Raw genomic sequence first — 22,129 nt, forward strand, 5'->3', positions numbered from 1 at the left:
CCTATGATTTATTTTTATTTTGCGGAGAGTATAGTATAAGTAAGCTAGCTAAATTGTTGTTGTTGTTTTAGTCTTAAGGGCGTGTCTCATTCAATTATGAATATTTACGCCAAATAATTAAATGGAATCATGCATGTGCATTTAGCCTGGCTTCGAGGATATTATATATTTTCTAGAGAAATAAAAATGTGCTTGTTTGAATTAGGAGTTTGAAGTATGTACACTAATCCTTCAAATTATTTTAGAAATGCGATTTTTTAAATAAAAAAGTGATTAGAATGACATTTTTCCAAAGTCATTCGACCCAAATAAAACGAGTATAGGATGGATTTCTGATTGTCTTCAAGACAGGCTAATGTGCATGTGGCAGAAGATGGGTAGCGTACTAAGGTGCCAAGGTACCGGTATTGCGGCCTCATGAATAAACATGAGTATATGACGTCACGAACTCGCTACGAACTCTCCACGCCTACTCTACCCTTACCATTTAGCGGGTATATATGTTAACGTTGTCGCCTCTATAATCTATTTTCGTTGTACGTACGGCCGTACCTACACCCCGACTATATATATATACCTACCTATATACCTACATATACCTACCTACCTACCTACCTACCTATATATATATATGTCTCATTTTGAAGAACTTCAGTCATTAATTGTTCTCGCTCATATATTAGTAACTCCATATATATCCTAGCTTGATAGCACCCCCTCCATTAATTATATTGAGCAATAGAAATATTAACTCCATCTATCTCCATCATCTAAACTTGCTCGAACTTCATCCAACCTAGCACCTCCTCTATACAGCCTAGCACCCCCTCCATTGAGCCTTAGAAATATTAACTCCATCTATCTCCATCATTTAAACTTGCTCGAACTTCATCCAACCTAGCACCTCCTCTATACAGCCTAGCACCCCCTCCATATTAAGCCTTAGAAATATTAACTCCATCTATCTCCATCATTTAAACTTGCTCGAACTTCATCCAACCTAGCACCTCCTCTATACAGCCTAGCACCCCCTCCATTGAGCCTTAGAAATATTAACTCCATCTATCTCCATCATCTAAACTTGTTCGAACTTCATCCAACCTAGTACCTCCTATATACAGCCTAGCACCCCCTCCATTGAGCCTTGGAAAAATAACTATATCTCCATCATTTAAACTTAATTGCACTAACTTCATCCAACCTAGCACCTCCTCTATACAGCCTAGTATGTTGAGCATATCTTAATTATTATTTCTCTTATGTTAATCTATCCACCTTTCCTTTTTACTCTTTCCTACAGCGCATAGAGACATATTGTGATATGCGCTATAAGTACCGTATGCTATTATTATTATTATTTGATAATATTGTTAGATCGTATTTATGCTGATTGTGCCATGATTACTAGGAAATTGATTTCAATACATTTACATACGTTTTTCGCCCAGATGTCATGGGCACATTATTATTCCAAATTTGACAAAATGGAACATGCCTAAACAAACAAAAGTGAATCTTTGATAGCCCCCCCCCCCCCCACATAATAAGGAAGATATTTTAAGAATTAGTGGCAAAGTTCTTTTGCAACTTCAAAATACTAGTAAGAATATTTATCAAAACATATATTTAGACAAAATACTTGATACTTGGAAATAGGCGCCGCTTTTCCGTTGACGGCAGCGGCGTCAACAGGTTAAGTTTTTGAATTTTTTAAAGTGTAAGTTCTTATTCACTGAAACATTGATTAAAGAGTTATCTAGAATCTCCAATGATGTGAGTCAGGGGCGTAGACAACGGGGGGGGGGGGGGATGAGGGCGATGCATCCCCCCCACCTCACAAGGTGGGGGGGGGGGGGGGGTGGCATGTACAATCATCCCCCCAGGTTTTTGGGAATGATATTTGCTTACTTAATAAGTCATAATGATGATAATAATAGTAATAATAATAATGATAACAATTATAATATTAATAATAATAATAATTATGATGATGATAATAATAATCCTCATCATTATTGTAATTGTGTTTATTGTTAGCCGCATTCACACGGTGAAAGCCAATTCTAAAACAGAATAGAAAATGAATGTGATACAACAGTATACATAATAATTCGTGACAGAGAGTACCATACTACTATCTTTATAACAAGTATTATTCAAACAAACATATATAATTATGTATAATAATGAATTGTTCAACTTCATGCTCCCACTATATGACTATTGTTACACTAATACTGATATCAGGACTGACTGGTATACATTAGTTTGTTGTTAAGCTTGCAGCAGCTACATCTTTTCTGTATTGTTAACTATTTATTTATTTTTGTTTTATTTAAGATGCACTTTGTTTTGTATTCATTTAAAGTATGTTGATTGATGCATGAAGACATAAGTTTGAAATGTTTAAAGAAGTTTGTTTCATGTAAAGCGCAGTGTGAATTTACCCTGTCTTGAAATGCGAGATAAAAGGAACCTATTAGTATTAGCATTATTATTTGTATTAGTATTATTTTTTATTATTATTATTATTATTATTATTATTATTATTATTATTACTATTATAAGACTGAGATTAAATAGAAGTAAATAATGCCCTAATTTGAAACGATGCAATGCCGTTATGTTTCCGATTTCTTCACAAACTTACAAAGCAGTATTGTTACTCCATGGATCATAGTGATACTGTTTATGTTTTTTGTATCTGTATGTTAATGAGCCGCCAGCCAATATCCATCTATGGATACTATGCCTGTTTCTTTGAGGTAAAAAAAAGCATAGTATGTACGTATTCATTATGCTTTATAATGAACAGAAATATTGTTCAAAGTTTAATCGTTATTTGTTTGTTGTTTATGTGTTCTATTCACAAATGGCCACAGAGGCTGTTTTCATTCATAACCACATACCCCTATCAAGACACCAAAGACTATACCTGCGTGTACACAGTTGACATTGGGTTTTTTTCTGAAGAGGTGTAACAGCAAAATTCACAGAGATAAATAAATACGTAGTGTGGTTCAATATGCAATACTATGTGTCAGTCCATTCTGTATTCGTATGCCACGGTGTGTAGATCTTGTCGATGTATGTCTGTCCATTCAAGGCGTAGTATGTGTCTGTGTGTGTGTGTGCGTGTGTGTGTGTGTGCGTGAGTATGTGTGTGCGTGTGTGCACGCTTGTGTGTGTTATTTTACCTCATTAAGTATGCATCAGATTGCACGATTTCAAGTTCAAAATTGCAAAAGCTCCGTACCGTGGGAGGGGGGACACCCCCCTCCCACACCCTCCCCCCGCTCGGTCGCTTCGCTCCCTCACTAGCGTTGGCAGCCCAGTCACCCCCCCCCCCAGGTGTACGAACCTGTCTACGCCACTGATGTGAGTACAATTTCAGGTCACAAAGTCAAGGTGAAAGGTCATTTCAGATTTAAACAATTAGACTGTTGTGGCATCATGATCAAAAACTTAACCCGGGGTTAGGTTTTTGAATTTTTAACATTATTTTAAAAGTGTATAATCTTCTTCCATGAAACTTGAACATAGGGGTTGTAAAGTATCCCCAATCATGTGAGTAGAATTTAAGGTTGCAAAGTCAAAGGTCATTTCAGGTGAACAAACTTTGACTCAAGTATGTTGTAGCATCAACATCAAAAGTTGACCAAAGGTTAAGATTTTGAATTTTTATCATAATTTTGTATACATTCCTATTCCATGAAACTTGAACATAAGGGTTAATAAGTATCACCAATCATAGCTCATTAAAATATGCAAAACACCTAATTATATATGTGAAATTGTGGTTTCTTGCCTATTAATAATAGTATAGTCCAATGTTCTGATGTATATAGGCCATTTGTACCCTGTGAGGGGATGCTACGCTTTGCGTTGACCTGTTTAATGTTATCATGATTTCAAAAGTGTTTGTTTAAATTCCATGAAACTTGTACCCAAGGGTTATCAAGTATCACAAATCATATGACACAAATTCCAGGTCACAAAGTCAAGGATATTTTAGGTCAGTAGACTTGGATTATGTTTTCACAACTTAATATGAGACTTAATAAATCAATTTTTGGTTTTTGTTCCTATTTCATTAAAGATATCAATCTTGGTAAAAATTAGAGTAAATAATTCCTCTGGTGATTCTAAGTCAATATTCACTTCAAATGCCGATTATATTCAGAGGATTTCAATTTGGGGGGCCTGCTAACGGGCCACCCTGCCTATAAATAATGTCCTAACCTCAATTTTTAATCATATTGAATTGTGTAATGCAGGTGACACCGACGAGAGCGTTTCCCCTGTTTTATATTTTTGCCCAGTTTTGGAACACTCCAATAATGCAACCAAAAAAAAGGACTCTGAAATTTATATGAAATATAACCTCAAATATTTATGTAAGATATTTTTCTGAACAGTAAAAGAATTGCAAGAAATATTTATGAAATAACTTTAAAAAATAGGGTTTTTCTCAGCATATTTTTGGGACCAAAAGCATAAAAATGTTATGCATTTTGCAGGCATGCTGATTAGTGATGCAGTGCTTGCAAGAACCTTATAAACATACATAAAAAAGTAAAGGCAAGGCACACACAAAAAGAATAAAATGATGTCTTTATCATAGAAACACATATTATGATGCACGTAAACAGGTGCAATCACTTCAGATGTATTGTGAGAATTGGGTGCATGATAATAATCAATGAAATCTGCAGGTTTTTGAGGAATATGAATGGTTTTAAAATTACACTAACTAATAAAAGGGGGACAATATACCTTCAAATATGCTTGTAGCTAGTTCAACTCCGAACACCACAAAAATGTTACTATTTGATTTTTTGTGTACTCCTTTTATTGAATTTTATTCATGCAAATCAGTCACCTAATACATGTACTGTATCTTTAAAATTAAGACAATTATGCAGTCATGTTTTTTTCTGTACATTGTTTTTTAAATAAAACAATACTTATAATCCAATCATTTGAAATTGATTTAATCCTTATATTACTTTATATTTATTGTGCGTGGCTGGATGGTGTAGAAGGTGGTGTGAAGTGAAGATCTTTCTATCAATTGCATAATTGCTAGATCAATAATAATGATAATAATAATTGTTCTCCATTCACTTTAAACAAATTAGTGACATGTACACTTCACTCTGTCATAGTCGAATCCGTTGGGACTATAGAAAAAATATAGATTTCACCTAGACAAAATATGACTTAGGTAAAAAAAAAAGCAATGGAAAATGAAGAGCAGGACTTTAAAAACCTTTGACTTACGATTACTTGACTGAGCAGAGTTGACTGTATGACAAAGTAAGATTCAACAAAATTTGAAGGGAAAGAAAACATACATGTAGTTGGCAGTCACAGGTTAGTTACAATAAATTACATATTTGAAAACTGGCAAGTGATTATGAGCAGTCTTGAACATTATATTTTTGTAATTTCGGTTGACCAAGAGTGCCAGAGTACAGGGTCAGATGATGAGAATGTTCTGTTGCCATATGTGAAATAACATGTTGGACTTAATTAACCTAGGGTGTGTGCTGGAGTGTGCTCGTTTGCAAAATCTGTGTACTTTTGTGCGAGGTATTATTCAAAGCTTTGAAAGTATTATGAGTATATCTTAATGAATACATACTCCAGTTAAAAATAACTTATTTGCTATGAAAATGGAAAAATGAAACACATCAGTTAGAGAAAACTCGACAACAATAAATGATCCATTCAAGGTCTTTCAAAACCATTCAAAATTATCCATGCTGAACATGAATATGTATATTTGGAATAGGTATGTAGAAAATGTGGAAGCCAGGCAGTGTCATCACTTTGCAAATTTGTAATATTTAGAAATTCATAATTAGTTAATAATTTTCAGATATGTCTCTAATTTCACTTATTCAGTTACTGATTTTCTGACTTTTTAGAACGCAAATTACTTTGTTACCGGGATGACCCGTTTCCTCAACTGATAACCAGTGAGGTGTATTGTAATGTAAGTCTTGAGAGGGAAAAGAGAAGTGCATGTATGATCCTGCATTACTGATTATGAAAGAATATCTTTAAAATCACATTTCAAATCCTTCACCTAGCTAGATATAATTGATGAAAGATATATGAAATTGGTTCTGTTAAATTACCCGTATACCAAAAGCTACATATGGAGTTGTTGCTATATAGGGGCCAGGATATCGTTGGTGCAAGCTAGGTTGGGCAGATACACATTATCGTAATAGCTACAGGTAGGTCTGAAAACATGCAAGCTTAATGGTCGCTCTAGGCTGTATAGAGAAGGTGCTAGCATGGATGTAGTTCAAGTTTAAATGATGGAGATAGATGGATAGGCTCATTGGAGGGGGTGCTGGGCTGTATAGAGGGGGTGCTAGGCTAGCTAGCTGGATGAAGTTCGAGCAAGTTTAAATGATGGAGATAGATGGAGTATTTCTTAGGCTCAATGGAGGGGGTGCTAGGCTGTATAGAAGGGGTGCTAGGCTGGATGAAGTTAGTGCAATTAAGTTTAAATGATGGAGATATAGATATTTTTCTAAGGCTCAATGAAGGGGGTGCTAGGCTGTATAGAGGAGGTGCTAGGTTGGATGAAGTTCAAGCAAGTTTAAATGATGGAGATAGATGGAGTTAATAATTCTAAGGCTTAATATGGAGGGGGTGCTAGGCTGTATAGAGGAGGTGCTAGGTTGGATGAAGTTCGAGCAAGTTTAAATGATGGAGATAGATGGAGTTAATATTTCTAAGGCTCAATGAAGGGGGTGCTAGGCTGTATAGAGGAGGTGCTAGGTTGGATGAAGTTCAAGCAAGTTTAAATGATGGAGATAGATGGAGTTAATAATTCTAAGGCTTAATATGGAGGGGGTGCTAGGCTGTATAGAGGAGGTGCTAGGTTGGATGAAGTTCGAGCAAGTTTAAATGATGGAGATAGATGGAGTTAATATTTCTAAGGCTCAATGAAGGGGGTGCTAGGCTGTATAGAGGAGGTGCTAGGTTAGATGAAGTTCGAGCAAGTTTAAATGATGGAGATAGATGGAGTTAATATTTCTAAGGCTTAATATGGAGGGGGTGCTAGGCTGTATAGAGGAGGTGCTAGGTTGGATGAAGTTCGAGCAAGTTTAAATGATGGAGATAGATGGAGTTAATATTTCTAAGGCTCAATGAAGGGGGTGCTAGGCTGTATAGAGGAGGTGCTAGGTTAGATGAAGTTCGAGCAAGTTTAAATGATGGAGATAGATGGAGTTAATATTTCTAAGGCTTAATATGGAGGGGGTGCTAGGCTGTATAGAGGAGGTGCTAGGTTGGATGAAGTTCGAGCAAGTTTAAATGATGGAGATAGATGAGTTAATATTTCTAAGGCTTAATATGGAGGGGGTGCTAGGCTGTATAGAGGAGGTGCTAGGTTGGATGAAGTTCGAGCAAGTTTAAATGATGGAGATAGATGGAGTTAATATTTCTAAGGCTTAATATGGAGGGGGTGCTAGGCTGTATAGAGGAGGTGCTAGGTTGGATGAAGTTCGAGCAAGTTTAAATGATGGAGATAGATGGAGTTAATATTTCTAAGGCCTAATATGGAGGGGGTGCTAGGCTGCATAGAGAGGGTGCTAGGCTGGATAAAGTTAGTGCAATTAAGTTTAAATGATGGAGATAGATGGAGTTAATATTTCTAAGGCTCAATGGAGGGGGTGCTAGGCTGTATAGAGGAGGTGCTAGGTTGGATGAAGTTCGAGCAAGTTTAGATGATGGAGATAGATGGAGTTAATATTTCTATTGCTCAATATAATTAATGGAGGGGGTGCTATCAAGCTAGGATATATATGGAGTTACTAATATATGAGCGAGAACAATTAATGACTGAAGTTCTTCAAAATGAGACATATATATAGGTAGGTAGGTAGGTAGGTATATGTTGGTATATAGGTAGGTATATATATAGTCGGGGTGTAGGTACGGCCGTACGTACAACGAAAATAGATTATAGAGGCGACAACGTTAACATAGATACCCGCTAAATGGTAAGGGGTAGAGTAGGCGTGGGGAGTTCGTAGCGAGTTCGTGACGTCATATACTCATGTTTATTCATGAGGCCGCAATACCGGTACCTTGGCACCTTAGTACGCTACCCAGAAGATGCATGCGTAAGCAGGATGTTTAGAGATACAGATTACTCTGGCGATGCACGTAGTACGCACAGCTAGTACAACCAGAGAGATGTAACTCAGAACAACTCCCTGGTATAACTCATTAGAAGCTTCGGGGGGGGGGGGGGGGGGGGGGGGGGGGGGTCATGCTTATTACAAGCATATATCGCGACAGTTGAAATATTAATAAATGAATTCTAGTGGCCAGCTGACCATGGAACGGGGGCGGGGGCACAGGATTGATAAAGTTATAGGTAAACGAGGAATTAGCAACACATTAACCAACCATATACTGATGCATTCAGTGATCGAAATGAAACTGCATCATTGAATAGGTCTACTTGCCCATATTCGAATGAAGTCATGATAAAAATATTCAATTATCATTCAATTAATCAGAGATTAGTTAGAACCACTGGAAATTAAGAAAATGCAGACTTAATTTAAAAAAAATCAAAAAAAAAAATCAGTGCACGGGTTCAACATCATTTAGGCTTGACCTAATAACATTTATACCTGTTCTTTGTGAGTTAGATTTATCAATATATTTTTAAAAATCAGATCAATTTAAATGGAAAGAATGTTCAAATGATATAAATTAATATAATTAGGCTACCGGTAGGTCTATTTTTTTTTTTAGAGAAGCCTTATATAGCCAGCGCGCTGGTTGAGAGCTTTTCGCACATTGTCCGTACTACCGGTTGTACAAACGTGGTAACGAAAGAGCAATATATCTTCCATGTGAAGTTTCTTTGTGACAGATATTCTACAACATTCTGTCCTCCCATTGCATCAGAATTTATCTATAAAAAGGTGAGTTTCCTATCTACAATTTCTACTTTGAGAACGAGCTTGATTTTGGGTCTAGGTGATTGAAAAAATATGTCCATTATTATGATTATCTTGAAGTTGAGTAGGGTCTAGTCTAACAAGGCCAAGGAACCTTAACCACTCACTGAGTCTACGTCTGAGAGTGGGAGTGGGCCCGTACCTGTCCACTCGGCCTGCCCTACCCCGGCTACGGTCTGCGCACGCTTGGTCAACTTACAGTCACTGGTCTTGGTGGTACTTGGTTAGTTGGTTGGTACTTGGTTGGTTGGTTAGTCCTCCAAAATACTTGTCTGAGTTTGCTTTTTTCCTCTCGATTCCTTTGTATATATTTTCATCCTCTCCTTTTCAAATTTCAAGCTATCCTTTTGTAAATATTTCCCCCATATTTAATCATGTGTAGTTTTGATAACTTTGAAACATTTTTTAAAAGTGAAACATTGATGCCGGATTATTTTATATGGGGACCTTGCTTTTACAAGCCCAGCTTTTCTAAGGTCTCCACTTTCTTTCATTTGGATTATATATCGACTTAAAATTGCACTTAAATTGTTTTTTCTTATGCTGTTTTTTGTTCTATTATTAGATCTATATGTAAAAATGTTGTGAAAGAAAGAAATAAAATGAACCTTGAACCTTGAACCTTGAACTGGAGGTGCGGGTAGGGTGTATTAATTTGTAGATTGGGGGGACGTCAGGGCGATTTTGAATTTGACGGGATCAGTGTGGGCGATAGTCTCCAATTAACTTTCAGTTTCAGCTGGTTCCATGCAATCATGCGTATCACGCAATCTTTTCATGAAGGAATTCAAGAATGTGCAGAGACGCCAAGTTAAATGATCAGCAATGCGTTACATTTTCATGACTCGGCGCACGAGCGCGGGTGAGCTAGGTAGAACACACGTATAAGGTATAGCGTTTTTCGAAATCTAGCGCGCGCGTCGTGCGTGAGAGCGTTTTCAGACCCTCGAAATGCGTGACGTCACACCTAATTTGTGACACTTGGTAGCCCTGAATGTGTCTGTTCTTGAGTGGGTTTCATCAAAATTGCCTGTTATGCCCTCTTCTATCTCTGGTCGTTTTAGGTTGGGTGTAGTCTTGATGGTCTACATCAAGAGACAGGAGAGACAGTGTTTCTTGCTATCTTAGCTTGGTCACCGCAACATCTTAATCTCCCTGTAAACTTGATTGGAAAGTAATTCAGTCCTAGCATATTTGTAACAAAACTCGATCCACACATCCAAGACCACATGCCTTACCATGATTGCATTTGTAAGAACCTGTACATTTTCAGGCTGAAAGGGCAAGTGCAAGTGACTGGTATTCATAGCTTAGGGGAGCCTTCCAAAGTTGCGACTGTGCCCGGACGCGTCGGGGCGCGATGAATAGAACAGTCGCGTCCCAAGAGACGCATTGAGGCGCAAAGGGGCGCGAAGGGGCGCAATAGTCACCCTCACCTGATTCTTGCATATGAAAAGAAACCGTCTATTGTTAGTATAAACCCGCTCTATTCTTCTTGCGCCCTTTTGCGCCCCACCAGGCGATGCAAGATTATCTCTCCCGTCATTGTTCTCGCTCGTGATGCGCGGTACAGCTTAAACTTGATATACAGAAAGTATTTGTCGGCCAAAGCCTGACTTCCCCTCCTCCGGTTTTCGTTCTGATAAACTTTCCATTGTTTGTACAAAAATGATGTATTCTTCTCGCGTCGCGATCTATTCTTCTCACGCCGTTTTGCGTCGTAACGGGCGGGGTATTACCTTTCCAATCATTGTAGCGAAGCTTTGCGATGTACATTACTACAGCACAGCATGAACTTCTCTGGTGGGATCGTCTTTGTTTTTGGGGGGCAATCAACACACTCGTTCATCTTGATCAGAATACATTATGATTTATTTTTGTTGGGTTTAATACGCCTCCTTTTAATTTTTGTGACGACTGTATGAAATGTGAAATAAAGATGACTATGTACGATTAATGGTTGTTTAATTGCGAGCTTAATTGTCCCCAACAACAAAAAATAAAAGACGAATGATGTGAATGACCACATGTATGCGGTTATAGTCGGCAAATTGATTACTGTTTGGGTCGCTTGTGTATGTTTGTAATTTGAATGATTATCAACATATTTGTATAATTCCCACATCGCGATATGATTCTAGCGTCGTATAATGGACAAAGGAATTATCTTTCTCTCCCGTCATTAATTTTCACGCTACGCGTTGCACATCGCCACAGCCTGAGCTTGGAAGAATTTATATTTTGTCAGTCAAATCCTTTTTTTTTTCTCTCCCATGACTTGGTTCTAATAAATTAAAGGTTTGCTTATTAGGGATAAGAAGGATAACATCAAACAAACGATTTACTCAAGATGACGCTCTTTTCATTTCACCTCGCTGTTTGATAAAGTAGAGTTTTACGGAGCGAATACAAAAGAAAAGTTCGCTCTAAGGCCAAATAAAAAAATGATTTATTAGTGTCCTGTTTTTTCGAAAACTAGGAAGGAGGAGGCCCTCTCTTTTCTTTTTTTTTTCTTTCAAAATGGCCGCTCAAAATGGCCGCTCGGTACATTTTCCCTGACAGTCGGGCTATTTTTCAAGATGGCCGCCGAAATCTTTTAACTTTTTAAAAAAATCAGTAATAGATCCATTTTAGTATTGTTTTTCATGTGTTTTTTTTTCAATTTTTTTTTCAATTTTTTTAAATTAAATTAAAAAAAAAAATTAAAACAAATTTCCCCAAAAATAAAAAATAGGAGGCGGCCCCCAAAAAGGAAGCAGGCGGGGACGCTAAACATGTATATTTTGTTAAGTGGCCTCAGGGAAAAAAAAAACATAAAATGCCATGGCAGGATTTCACGCCCGAGATTTGCCTTCGAAAATTGCCCGTCCAAAAGGCGTTTTAAATCATAATAATTCCATAGCTCTTTTTAAAAGTGCAATAAATAGAAAAAAAGAGTCCGGGAACTATATCGAGATTATAAAACACGTGTGTCATGAAGATGTAAACAAAAAAGCGTAGCCTGATGGTTATAAAGTTGAGCAGCAATTGGAAATGCAATACAAAACATTAATCAGTTCATGATGATAATTAATCATTCGACACAAATGCAAACATTGATTTCTGCTCTAACATTCGAATCATTTATTCGTAGATTTGTATAATTAAGTGGCGAAAGTGAAATTTTGAAATCTTAATGCACAGATACAAAAAACATACCAAACATGTTTTGATTCTTATTCTAAAAAAAAAAGAACGGCAAATTTTAAAAGATCTTTTTAAAGGAGGGAGGCGCTATAGCCCAGTGGTAGAGCAGAGCAGCTCGTAACCGGGAGCTCCCTGGTTAGAAACCAAGTCGATATGCTATTGTAAGGCATAACTCAACATTACATTTCGTTCGGAGAGGATCTTAAACCCGCCGGTCCCCTGTTTGCCTAATTCAGAGCATACACATGCTTCATATAGTAGTCAGGAAAAAAAAGCGAACGGTACAGGAAGCTACCTTTTATGGATAGGCCTAAATTGAAGGTTTGGCTTAACTAGGGAGAAGAAGGATAACATCAAACAATAGATCTACTCATGATGACGCTCTTTTCATTTCACCTCGCTGTAAGATAAAGTAGAGTTCTATGGAGCGAATACAAAAGAAAAGTTCGCTCTAAAGGTAAAAACATAGAATGCCGTGGCAGGATTTCACGCGGCCGAGCAAGACTATTGTTTGATCGCTATAATTGTCCGACTTGCTATAGATTCTTGTTTAGCTACACATTAAGGTTGCTCGCTAGTTATAAGGACCGCTATTCATTGGACAACTATTCATGAAGACCGCTATTCGTAATTTGAGAACATGGTCATTATGTATAAGGGTCATGAATTCGTAATACGACATCCCCCTCCCCAAAACTAAATAAATAAATAGAAAACATGAATAGATTAATAAACTTAACTAATGATACAATAAAAAATAATGCCCGGTAATTGGGAATAGCCGCCTATGAGCGCAACAACTATTAGCTGCTCAAAGAGCTGTCTTTTGTCATTGCGTTGCAAAAACAAAGTGCTTTTAAAAGTTACATGTACTATAATATCCGTATGTTATATAACACCCAATGTGAACATGACGTGTTCAGGCCTTATAACTATATACAGTGCACGTTAAAACAAAAGACTTTACTAGCGCTAGCTAACAAATATGCAACGTCAAAACGTCACGAACGTTGAAGATAACAAATTGTTAAAGGTGAAATTCAAAGAAAATCACAAATATGTCAACTAATGTATCACTAGAAACTGGTAAGCTAACAGATGGCCATCGTACAAGTTTGAGGTCAGCTACATATCGGGTGATTTATAAAAATAAAAATACAACCACCTCCATAGCAGCTGGGATATACGAGAGATTCGCCAGTTAATGACAAGTGTTTTAATGACGTCACAACAGGGACCAATACTGCCCAAGCAGACGACATCCCATAAAGAATGAACATAATTGCAAAGCTATTATTTGTCAAATTGTAATGAGTTTAGTGTATATAAATGTACTGGCACGTCAAACCGATCAAAAGGGGACATGACCCGATTCTGATAACTAAAATATTTTGCTTGTAAATACACAGGATAGGGGTTAATTAACAATCAAAGAAACCAGACTTTCAAATTGAAAAGCCCCCGGATTGATATTAAGGGCGGCATTTGTTCCCTCTTAAAACGCCGAACATACCGCGGTGTCTGCAGCTGAATATACAATGGCGTCTTATTTTGTTTACAAGCGACAGATTCCTTTATTTTTGTATCGCTGCATTTGTCATCAAAATAAAACCATGCGCGGGGTTTAGAGTGAGGCAATAGATTACACATTTAGCCTGACGGTAGTGAAGTAAGAGAAAGAACTCAAGAGAAGATGAAAACACAGGCACTGAAAATGTGTGAGATGTCATGGGACATCGTCTGCTTGTGCAAATCATGTCCCTGCTGTGATCTCACACATCTCAGCAGCCTTCGGAGAGCTATTCAGGTGCTATGCCGGGGCTGTATTTAAGCGTTTTGCAATTTATAATAATCATTACTTCGAATGTTTCCAAGCATTGAATTTTGATAACCTTGTCGAATCAAAGTTTCAACTTTGCAATAAAGAAAATAAAGCTAGATTTAAAATCAATGAATATCTACTTTAAGACAAATGACACCACCAATAAAGTTTCTTCGCGAAGAAATATTCGATCGAATTTCATGTTTGGAACAGATAGGCGATTTCGAATTGTTCCATCTACCGAAACGTTTTGATGATGCAGGCTCCCGACAATACGACTATCATTTTTGTAATATCTTTAATTTGCAGATGTTTGTTTGTTTTGTATGACATATTTATAAACGCCCTATAATCTTATTTCAAGCAGAATCTTTCAATCTCTTTGATTATAAGTATCATTTTTTAAATCACGGGTATTTAAATACAATAGCTGATTTTGCGAAGATTTAGAGAACCTACGTTTCTATTCTTTAAATCGATCTTGCATGAGAAAGAACAGAGTGATGATATAGATATATGACCTATTTTGATCGGATGACAGAACAAAATAAATGTAATATGAACCAAATAATGTGTCAAAACATACAAAAGGAATACAATTATACATATCGTTTTTGTTTTGTTCGTGAAGAAATTAATATAATACAAGTATTGAACACATTAATGAACAGAAATGAACAATCATAACAACGTCAACGCCTACACAACTTCGATGTTTGGGAGGAATATAACAATCAGAACAACAATCTAAATCAATGTCTTGTACGTAAAATAATGATAAAACATATCAGTAGCCAACGTGAAAATTTTAGAGTCAAATCTTTCAAGACGAGAGCGGACACACACGCGAGGATTACATGAATAACTAATGCGTAGGAATGGGCGCGAAAGCTTTTCAAATTCACAAATTCACAATTCACAAAAAGTGCTTCGCCTTTAAGCGCACCCCCCCCCCCCACCCGAATGAGTGTTATGTAGGGTACGCATATGCATTTTCCCTCCTTTTGAAAACAGTCCCCTAAGTCCGGTGTGTAAAGTCAATACGGGCCGGATTTGTGTGTACTAGACGAGCCGGACTTTGGTGCGTGAAAAGTACCCCTTTACCAGACAGTAACAATGAGTCTCCAAACAATAGCCAGATTTGATATTCATATTGTGAGCATGTGCTTAGTTATATCGGGATTCCCTGGTTATATTGAAGACGTGGGCTAATATCTGTTTGCCCAGTATTTCTCGCTGATTGTTTGACCAACATTAAATTGCTATTGTCCAGCTGACTTTTCTAAAGGCTTTCTACCCTCGGCGCTAAAGGGATTGCGGAAAATTTCAACACTATTTGTGTTTCTTGATGACCCAGTAGAAGAAGAATACGGGCTCCCTGCCCCCCCCCCCCCCCGAAAAAAAATGTCCCAAAACAACACAATCATTATTAATTCCGTTTACTACTTGATACCAACACGTGCATGATGGATCCCCCGGATGGATCCTTATTTAGACGGTGAGACAGTTCTGTTACGAGAAGCAATTCAACGAATTGCCATGGCTTGTATTTGTTCTAGAACGCACTACGCTCTTTCGATAACACGTGGCCCCTATTCAGCACAATATATACGTATTTTAGTTATTCTTAACAATGACCTAGATCTAAAACTGGCCGCGGATGTAACCCCCCCCCCCCTTCGTCGCAAAGAAATATTCGATAAAATTCTTTGATACGGGCACAGTGTATTTAATTTTGTTCGTAACATTAGTGTTTTGCAAAGAAAGAACATTCTGAAAATGAGCGTCTTCCTTCTAACGAAACATATTGATGATGTTCCCGACAATACGGATATCATTTGCATTAAAAAAACATCGTAATACAGATAAAACGCTTTTTAAATCCAATTCATGGAGAAACTACGACATTCTGGATTAAGTATCATTTTCAACATCACGGATTTAAAAATACGTTCTCTAATTTTAAGAAGATTCAAAGGATCTATGAAATAACAGACTGATGATATAATTATATGATTTATAATGATCATACGACAGAACTGTTTACAAGATGCAACAAAAAAAATTGTTTTAAAAAAAAACAAGAAAATCGAAACATACAATAACATCGCTATAAAGAAATATAAAATTACAATTAAAGTGTCAAAACATGCACGAGGAAAACAATGTCAGAGAGAGTGGGGTAAGTATAAAATAAATTTGCTTTTTTCGTGAACAAATCAATTTGTATTAAAATTGATACAGTATATTGAACACAATCATGAACAGAACAGGAGGAGATGAAAAAAATGAACAATCATGCCAACGTTAACGCCTACAGAACTCCGATTTTGAGAGGAAAATAAACAATCAGAACAAACATTGTAACCAATGTCATGTATGTAAAATAATATTAAAACAAATCAGTAGCCAAAGTAATGCTTTTCAGAGTCAAATCTCGCAAGACGAGAGCGACACACAAGCGGGCACTACATGAATAACTAATGCGCCGGACCGGGCGCGAAAGGGCGCTAAAGCTATTCAAAGTTTAAGCTCCCATTCACAAATGTCAAGTGCTTCACCGGGGCGCGCCCCGGCGGGGTAATTTCGTAACAATGAGACTCCAAACAATAGCCAGATTTTAATGAGCTGGCAACCAACTGAAGTCCTCTCCTATCCGACGCAAAAAGGCGCTAATGGGCGCATAAAGGCGCCTCCTTTGTTCTCATATCCTGCTCTGCGCCCCGACGCGTCGCGGCACAGTCGCAACTTTGGAAGGCTCCCCTTAATCAGTTTGTTTCTTTCTGGTACAGTCAAACCTGTCTGTTGCGACCGCCCAAGGGAAACACAAAAAGTGGCCTTTGTAGACAGGTTCATTTAGTACATGTTTAAATGAGAAACCGTTTTCAAGGGAAACAAAAAAATGTAGTCTTTATAGACAGGTGGTCACTAAAGCATGTTTGACTGTATATTGCATTGTGATGTTGAAATAACTACACCTGAAAAGTAAAAATAGACTTGTTTTCAAATTAAGTTTCCATTATTTCACATGTTACTGTTAGACTTGTAGGTGAGGTGTGAGGAAGAATGACAGAGTCTGTAGAAGTCAAACGCAAGGGAACCTTTAAGGTACGCACCTTGCAGAACATAGAGGAGAAGATACAGAAGATATGGACTGATCAAAAGATCTTTGAGGAAGATGCTCCTAAAAACTACCAGAAACCAGGACCAGGGTAAGTACTTTTCTTTTTGATTCTTCAAAAGTTTTGTGTTAATTTTTGTTATTCTTTTCTTTTTACAAAATTTTGATGAGAATTCAAAAAAATACCCAGTGTAATGGACTGCCTTAAAGATGTCCCTTTTGCAGCCAACATCAAATTCTATAGAACTTTGCAGGAATTCTGAATATGTCATGTACATGTCATGTACATGTATGTCTTTTCTGTGAAATTTAAACGTTAGCAGTGTCCTAGTATTCAAATTATGCAAGAAAACCTGTTTACTTTCTAGACTTCCCTGTCAGACTGTATTGAGTGACTGACTGACATCTTTTTTTCTTTGGTAATAACGTACATGAGCATTTGTCTATATAACCCACTACTTGTAGTTGTAATGGCCAAAATTAGACTGATTGAATCTTTGTGCAGCACAAAACATATGACCATTGGGTACAAGGGTCTGATTTGACGACTAATGGTCGCTACTTTTTTAGTTACCGGTAGTTAGAATTAAGCATCATCTTCTGATGAAACATGAAAATCAGAAAACCAAAGAAATTTACACAAAAAAGAAAAGATTCTAAATAGTTGTTAAGCTAAATCACTTTATATGTAATGTGTATCTGTAACGACTGTAAGGTTCAAGGCTATAATGGGGATCCCTATTAAAAGATCAATTTTTTATTTGGAATATCCATCCAAAATGTCTGGTTTATAGCAGGAATTATCCAGGGTTTTCTTTTCACGTCAGGTCTGAACTCAAGGCTGTCTAATTAATGTATCAGTTACAGTTGTTGCTATTAAGTGCTCAAGACTAAGATCGGTTCCTTACTTGTGCTTCATCCGTGTTTGTTGCTTCTAAAGATGATACTATGTCTCATAAAATTGTGATGCTCTTTGTTTTCTATACAGGAAGGATAAGTTTCTTGTGACGTTTCCTTACCCATACATGAATGGAAGACTTCACCTTGGTCATACCTTCTCCTTCTCCAAGGCAGAGGTAAGCTTTGGTCATTTATTCTTACTCAGGAGAGGGCGCAGTTGTTTGTATATGATAATGATTAGTTCAGTGAAGGGATACATTTTACCCTAATGAATAGGAATGAGAGGTCAAGTTGAACTCTATGATTTCCTTGTTCATCTGCTGATAAATTATGAAATGCTACCATATAGTTGCAAGTAATCGACAGAGTGATTAAAAGAATGTTGCAACGATGTGGCTTGAATTAAAAAAGAATTTAAAAAAAACCCAAAACATGATGTTGTCTCCAATATCTGTGTTTTGCATGACTTCTGGTGACCCTCTCCCTCCAACTAATTTCTTTCATTCTTTTCCACAGCCGCATTTCTAAACTGTCAATCAACCTTTCTCTGCTCTCCTGATTTCCAAGTTTCAGAGCCATACAATGCTACACTCTAAACCAGACATTGCACTAGTCTATTCCTAAAATTTTGATTGAGTTATTGCTGTCACATGTAGAAACAATATTCCTAGTTACAATGGGGGAGAATTCTAGTTGTATTTTCTAGTCCCATATGTGCCTTGCTGTGTTTGTCCCCATATTCCTAAATAATCCCAATGGTGAAGATACTATGTTGATGTGTTTGTTTAATTTGTTATGTAAGACTTGTTTTTTTATTCCTACGTTGTCTAGTTCATAGTTGGATATCTGAGGATGAAAGGCAAGCATTGTCTCTGGCCATTTGGACTTCACTGCACAGGAATGCCCATCAAGGTAGTGTTTTTTTCCTCTTCTTTTCATTTTAATCATCTTATTAAATGTTGTGTATGCCATATATTAACCCTCAGCCAATCAGTTTGCAGGGCACAAACCCTTGTCAGTCATTGTGCATAAGAGTGTCTGCCATATGAGACTATGTATAGGCTCTGTACCTTAGCTGCTCCTTGACACATCCAGAAATTGAGTTAAGCTCTGTTCAAGGCTTTAAGAATTGTGATAAAATTTTAAATTAGAGTCTGTGGCTGCAGACTACTCCCTTCCTTGTGTCACAGAAGGTAAAACCTTTCAACCTATGACAAATTCTATTCATATAAAAGGTGACGAAAAATAGTTGTGAGGTTAGAGTACTTATCATTGGTCCAGACAGTCTTAGTTCATACCAAAACTATACCAAACATTGTGTAATGTTAGCAAGAAACATCAAGTAATCTAAGAAATAAGTGCCCCCAATGGCTGCCTCATTTTTAAGTACATGTACGCTTTTCATGTCATCCAGGGTAAAGTAAGAAATCAATGAATGACAATGTTATTGTTATTTTAAAAAAAAATCTTCTCTAGGCATGTGCTGACAAGTTGAAGAGAGAGATGGAAATGTTTGGTTGCCCACCTGTATTTCCTGCAGAAGGGGAAGAGAAGGTAGCTACAGAGGAGAGAGATGAGCCAATCATCAAAGACAAGGCTAAAGGAAAGAAAGTAAGTTACCGGTATTAAAGAGAAACTTGAGTTCTGGGAAGAGGTCAAAAATTATTTGTGAGCGTTATTGTATTATGCAAGTGTGGAAGAACATCAGATAGAAAATGTTCTCTGAAAAGCATCTCTCTTAAAATACCTTAATTTTCTATATATATGACCATATATGGCATGTAACATCATAAAAATCGGAACGTTATGTTATAACACATGTTCATGTAGTCCCATATACATCTTTCTGTGTACAGTGCTTGTAACTTTACCAAGACTGGCCCGAATTTCTTATCATTTTGATGATTCCAGAACCTTGCGGTACATACATATGCTTATATGCTAAATGATCAACCTTTTTTGATCGATTCCACAATGTTTCTATCACAATGCAATTGCATGACCAGAACTCAACTTTATCTTTAAGGATGTCAGATATCAGACAGGTTATTTTCAGGCCATTGTGGAAATGTTAGTGGAAATGTGAGTGGAATGTTTGTGTGAGGGTTGAAGCTGTTCATTTTGGCTGAAATGAGAGCCTGGAAAAGAAAGTAAACAAGGCGCATTACCTTGGAAACGCTTTACACCTCAAAGAAATATTTTGTTGAAAAGTTTGAGCATGCCACAAAGATGTCATGGTAAAGAAAATGTGCTTTCCTGAAAATGATGAGAAGCACTTGCAAAGTAACCAGGCCCATAGCCGAGAAAACGCTACAAATATCTTGGTGTAAAGTGTTAATATGTCCCAGAGATGTCACAATTAAAGAACGAAAGTTCTCTTTGACTTGTTTTATGATAGAGCAAACTTGCAGCCAAAACTGGAGGGGTCAAATGGCAATGGCAGATCATGGTGAACCTCGGGATTCTCCCAGAAGACATTCCAAAGTTTGCAGATGCTCTTCACTGGCTCGACTACTTCCCTCCTATGTGCAAGAAAGATGTATCTCGGATGGGTTGTAAGGTAAGTAACCATGTAAGAAGACTAAGTTCATGTTGTGTGAAGTGTGATGTATAGCACAAAGTAACTCTTTAAAGCATCAGTAATACCAGAAGCAGCGTTAAAAAAAGATACACAGAAGCAGTGAGCGTTTAACCTCAGAAAATCCAAAAGTGCTCAGGTATATTGGAAAAGAGCTCTGGTAAAAAACAATAAAATACTTTAATATCACTGTGAGAAACTGATACAACATCAAATCCTAAAAGAGTTCGCTGTGAACAAAAAAGAAAATATCTTTTACACAGACCAGAAGCACTGCAAGATTGTTTAGTTTGATTAAAATAGCAATTGATATGACCAATGCTGATGAAGAAAATAATTGATTTCAACCTGTGATAGTAGGGATGGATCTACTAAAAAATATCATTGCTGTCATCTTTTATGATTAGATTGACTGGCGACGTACCTTCATCACCACTGATGTGAACCCATTCTACGACTCATTTGTGAGATGGCAGTTCTTACTCCTCAAGAAACGTCAGAAGGTGAAGTTTGGGAAGCGTTACACCATCTACTCCCCCAAGGATGGACAGCCTTGCATGGATCATGATAGGCAGTCTGGAGAGAATGTTGGACCTCAGGAATATACACTCATCAAGATGAAACTCAACAAACCCTATCCAGCGAAACTCAAGTAAGTATACTCATCAAACCATATTCATGGTGCATGACCATATTGTGTTTAATGCCAGGAATTTAAACAAAATCAAATTACTTAAAAATCCTTAAATTGGCAACACATTGAGAGGTTAAAAGAAATTGTTTTTCTATCCTATTTGGCCATTTTCTCAACTGTTTGACAAAGTCCTTACCACTGGTATATCTTTTTCAGAGACATTCCATTTTTTATGAATGTTTCATTCATAGGAAAATATTATTGTTGCCAATTTGAAGAACAACATGGATCAATTTAGCGCTTAGAAATCCATGTCATGAAAGGGGAGTTAGTTGACCAGTGACTCATGAATAAAAATAAAATAAATATTTACACAAAATGTCCAGTTGTTTTGATATTGTAAGAAATAAATATCTAAGTCATATTCATTGATACTCATATTCAGTTTATTCTGTGATAGAATCATTAATGTTAGTCATGTGGTTGTGTCAGTTTCCTTGTAGGTATGATGTTTTATATTTATGACTTGATTTCAGGAATGTTGAAAGCAAGGATGTGTTCTTAGTTGCTGCTACTCTGCGCCCAGAGACCATGTATGGTCAGACCAACTGCTGGGTACGACCTGATATTCCTTACATTGCCTATGAGATGGCCGGTGGAGAGATCTTCATCAGCACCAAACGAGCGGCAAGGAATGCTTCTTTCCAAGGAATGACTAAATCAAATGGTGTTGTGGATGTAGTTGCAGAACTCACTGGACAGGTAGAACTATCCTCAGAGCTCTTAACTTTATCATGAACAAAACTCTACTGTTAATGAGAAGTTTAAACCATGACTATAGGGTTTCCAATGGCAATAAGAGGTTAATTCTTACAACCACCAAGTT

General features: G+C 37.1%; 1 protein-coding gene across 2 annotated transcripts in view; it reads left to right on the top strand.

Moving 5' to 3' along the window:
• Nucleotides 1-8,873: 8,873 nt before the first annotated feature.
• The window catches only part of LOC100890123 (leucine--tRNA ligase, cytoplasmic), a 36,304-nt gene continuing 23,048 nt past the window's right edge, over nucleotides 8,874-22,129 (top strand). For both annotated transcript variants that reach the window (XM_030981215.1, XM_030981216.1), the window contains exons 1-8: nucleotides 8,874-8,966; nucleotides 17,052-17,222; nucleotides 18,120-18,207; nucleotides 18,863-18,943; nucleotides 19,508-19,642; nucleotides 20,430-20,591; nucleotides 21,017-21,261; nucleotides 21,780-22,005. In XM_030981215.1, the coding sequence (XP_030837075.1) occupies nucleotides 17,077-17,222; nucleotides 18,120-18,207; nucleotides 18,863-18,943; nucleotides 19,508-19,642; nucleotides 20,430-20,591; nucleotides 21,017-21,261; nucleotides 21,780-22,005 (1,083 nt within the window). In that variant the 5' untranslated portion in view covers nucleotides 8,874-8,966; nucleotides 17,052-17,076. The remainder of the gene's footprint in view (nucleotides 8,967-17,051; nucleotides 17,223-18,119; nucleotides 18,208-18,862; nucleotides 18,944-19,507; nucleotides 19,643-20,429; nucleotides 20,592-21,016; nucleotides 21,262-21,779; nucleotides 22,006-22,129) is intronic.

The sequence above is a fragment of the Strongylocentrotus purpuratus genome, unplaced genomic scaffold (genome assembly GCF_000002235.5).
Source record: "Strongylocentrotus purpuratus isolate Spur 01 unplaced genomic scaffold, Spur_5.0 spur5_scaffold_11, whole genome shotgun sequence".
Classification (NCBI taxonomy): domain Eukaryota; kingdom Metazoa; phylum Echinodermata; class Echinoidea; order Camarodonta; family Strongylocentrotidae; genus Strongylocentrotus; species Strongylocentrotus purpuratus.